This window comes from Poecilia reticulata, linkage group LG2 (assembly GCF_000633615.1).
Source record: "Poecilia reticulata strain Guanapo linkage group LG2, Guppy_female_1.0+MT, whole genome shotgun sequence".
Taxonomy (NCBI): Eukaryota; Metazoa; Chordata; class Actinopteri; order Cyprinodontiformes; family Poeciliidae; genus Poecilia; species Poecilia reticulata.
In genome coordinates this window covers 23,070,837-23,072,278 of record NC_024332.1, presented here as the reverse complement: position 1 = coordinate 23,072,278, position 1,442 = coordinate 23,070,837, and the positions used below count along the sequence as shown (strand labels likewise).

Below are 1,442 nucleotides of genomic sequence, written 5' to 3'. Positions count from 1 at the left end.
ATAGATGTGAAGCCAGCAGGTCAGTGTCAGGAAGCAACCGCTGGTGTCACCTGCACTCTTAGAAAACAACTCTTCACCCTTCCTGAATGTACTGGATTAGTGTCTCCTTTGTGTGTGTGCGTGTGTGTGTGCGTGTGTGTGTGCGTGTGCGTGTGTGTGTGTGTGTGCGTGTGCGTGCGTGCATGCCAGAACTTAGTCTTTTTATTCCCGTCCACAAAACTGAGTTAAGAGGCAAGACAAATGTATTTCCATAGCACCATTGATGGCTCTCCTAACCAACTATGAGACTTTGAAAGAAAGAGAAAGTAACGCATGAGCATAAAGGATAAAAACGTTAAAAGTAATAACATGTTTGTCAGGGAAACAGAATAGACTTCACATTCTTGCTGATCGATGAAGCGGGACCTCTGAATCGACACCAAACTAAATGTTGTGTGAGCTCAGCCTCGCTCTCTGCTCTCCTGTTCAGATGATCTCCGCCCAGAAGCAGCTGATTGAGAACGCAGACGGTGTTCAGGAGAGGATCGACCAGGTGCACAGGGAAGGTAAAGTCTGAAGACATGAAGCTCTGCATGTTAGCCGCACCCACAGAAACGAGCGGGTCATGAATGTATTAGCGACGTGTCCATATGAAGCTAYGCGGGTGCACTTACTTATTCAGGAGCGTCACCGCATGCGCTTTTAAACCCACTCGCTGTCACCTTTGTTTTCCAATGCAAATGTCAGAAGCATTAGCCGTTTCCTATGACAACGCACCCATCAAGACGTGCTGCCGTTATACGTGGGCGCTATTTTTGTCATCACCTCCCGTTTGTGTTTGTCAGGAATGGTCCTCCATGAGGACCTGACCCGGCTCTGTGAGAAGGAGGGGCTGAAGGGACGGAAGCTGAACAAGGCGGTGGAGAGTTTCACCTGGAACATCACCGTGCTCAAGGTACCAGCACTCAAACTGGGAGGAGTGGAGGGCTTGGTGCACCAGCTCAGTACAYGATCAAYACACAATGAGTTYCTGTGTGCTTCATTACTCATACACTGTAAAACATGATTAGTTCACCTTAACTTGTTGCCTCAACATTTCTTCTTTAATCTTAATGTTTTCAGTAAAGTAGCTGATTGAGTGACGTTGACCTGTGCAATTCCAGTGAGCATAACTTAAATCAGCTTAATAAATCTACGCATGTTGCAATTACTGTGAAAAAATTGGCTGTATTATGTGTTTAGTTAGGGGGCTGCACAGTGGCGCAGTTGGTAGAGCTGTTGCCTTGCAGCAGGAAGGTTCTGGGTTCAATTCCCAGCCCCAGGCCTTTCTGCATGGAGTTTGCATGTTCTCCCTGTGCATGCGTGGGTTTTCTCTGGGTACTCCAGTTTCCTCCCACAGTCCAAAAACATGACTGTCAGGTTAATTGGTCTGTCTAAATTGCCCCTAGGTGTGAGTGTGTGTG

General features: G+C 47.3%; 1 protein-coding gene across 1 annotated transcript in view; it reads left to right on the top strand.

Annotated features, from left to right (window-relative positions):
• The window catches only part of plcl1 (phospholipase C like 1), a 131,219-nt gene extending 130,021 nt beyond the window's left edge, over positions 1-1,198 (top strand). The window contains exons 11-12 of the mRNA XM_008396774.2: positions 470-545; positions 825-1,198. Coding sequence (XP_008394996.2) covers positions 470-545; positions 825-1,045 — 297 coding nt within the window. The 3' untranslated portion in view covers positions 1,046-1,198. The remainder of the gene's footprint in view (positions 1-469; positions 546-824) is intronic.
• The last annotated feature ends 244 nt before the right edge of the window (positions 1,199-1,442 follow it).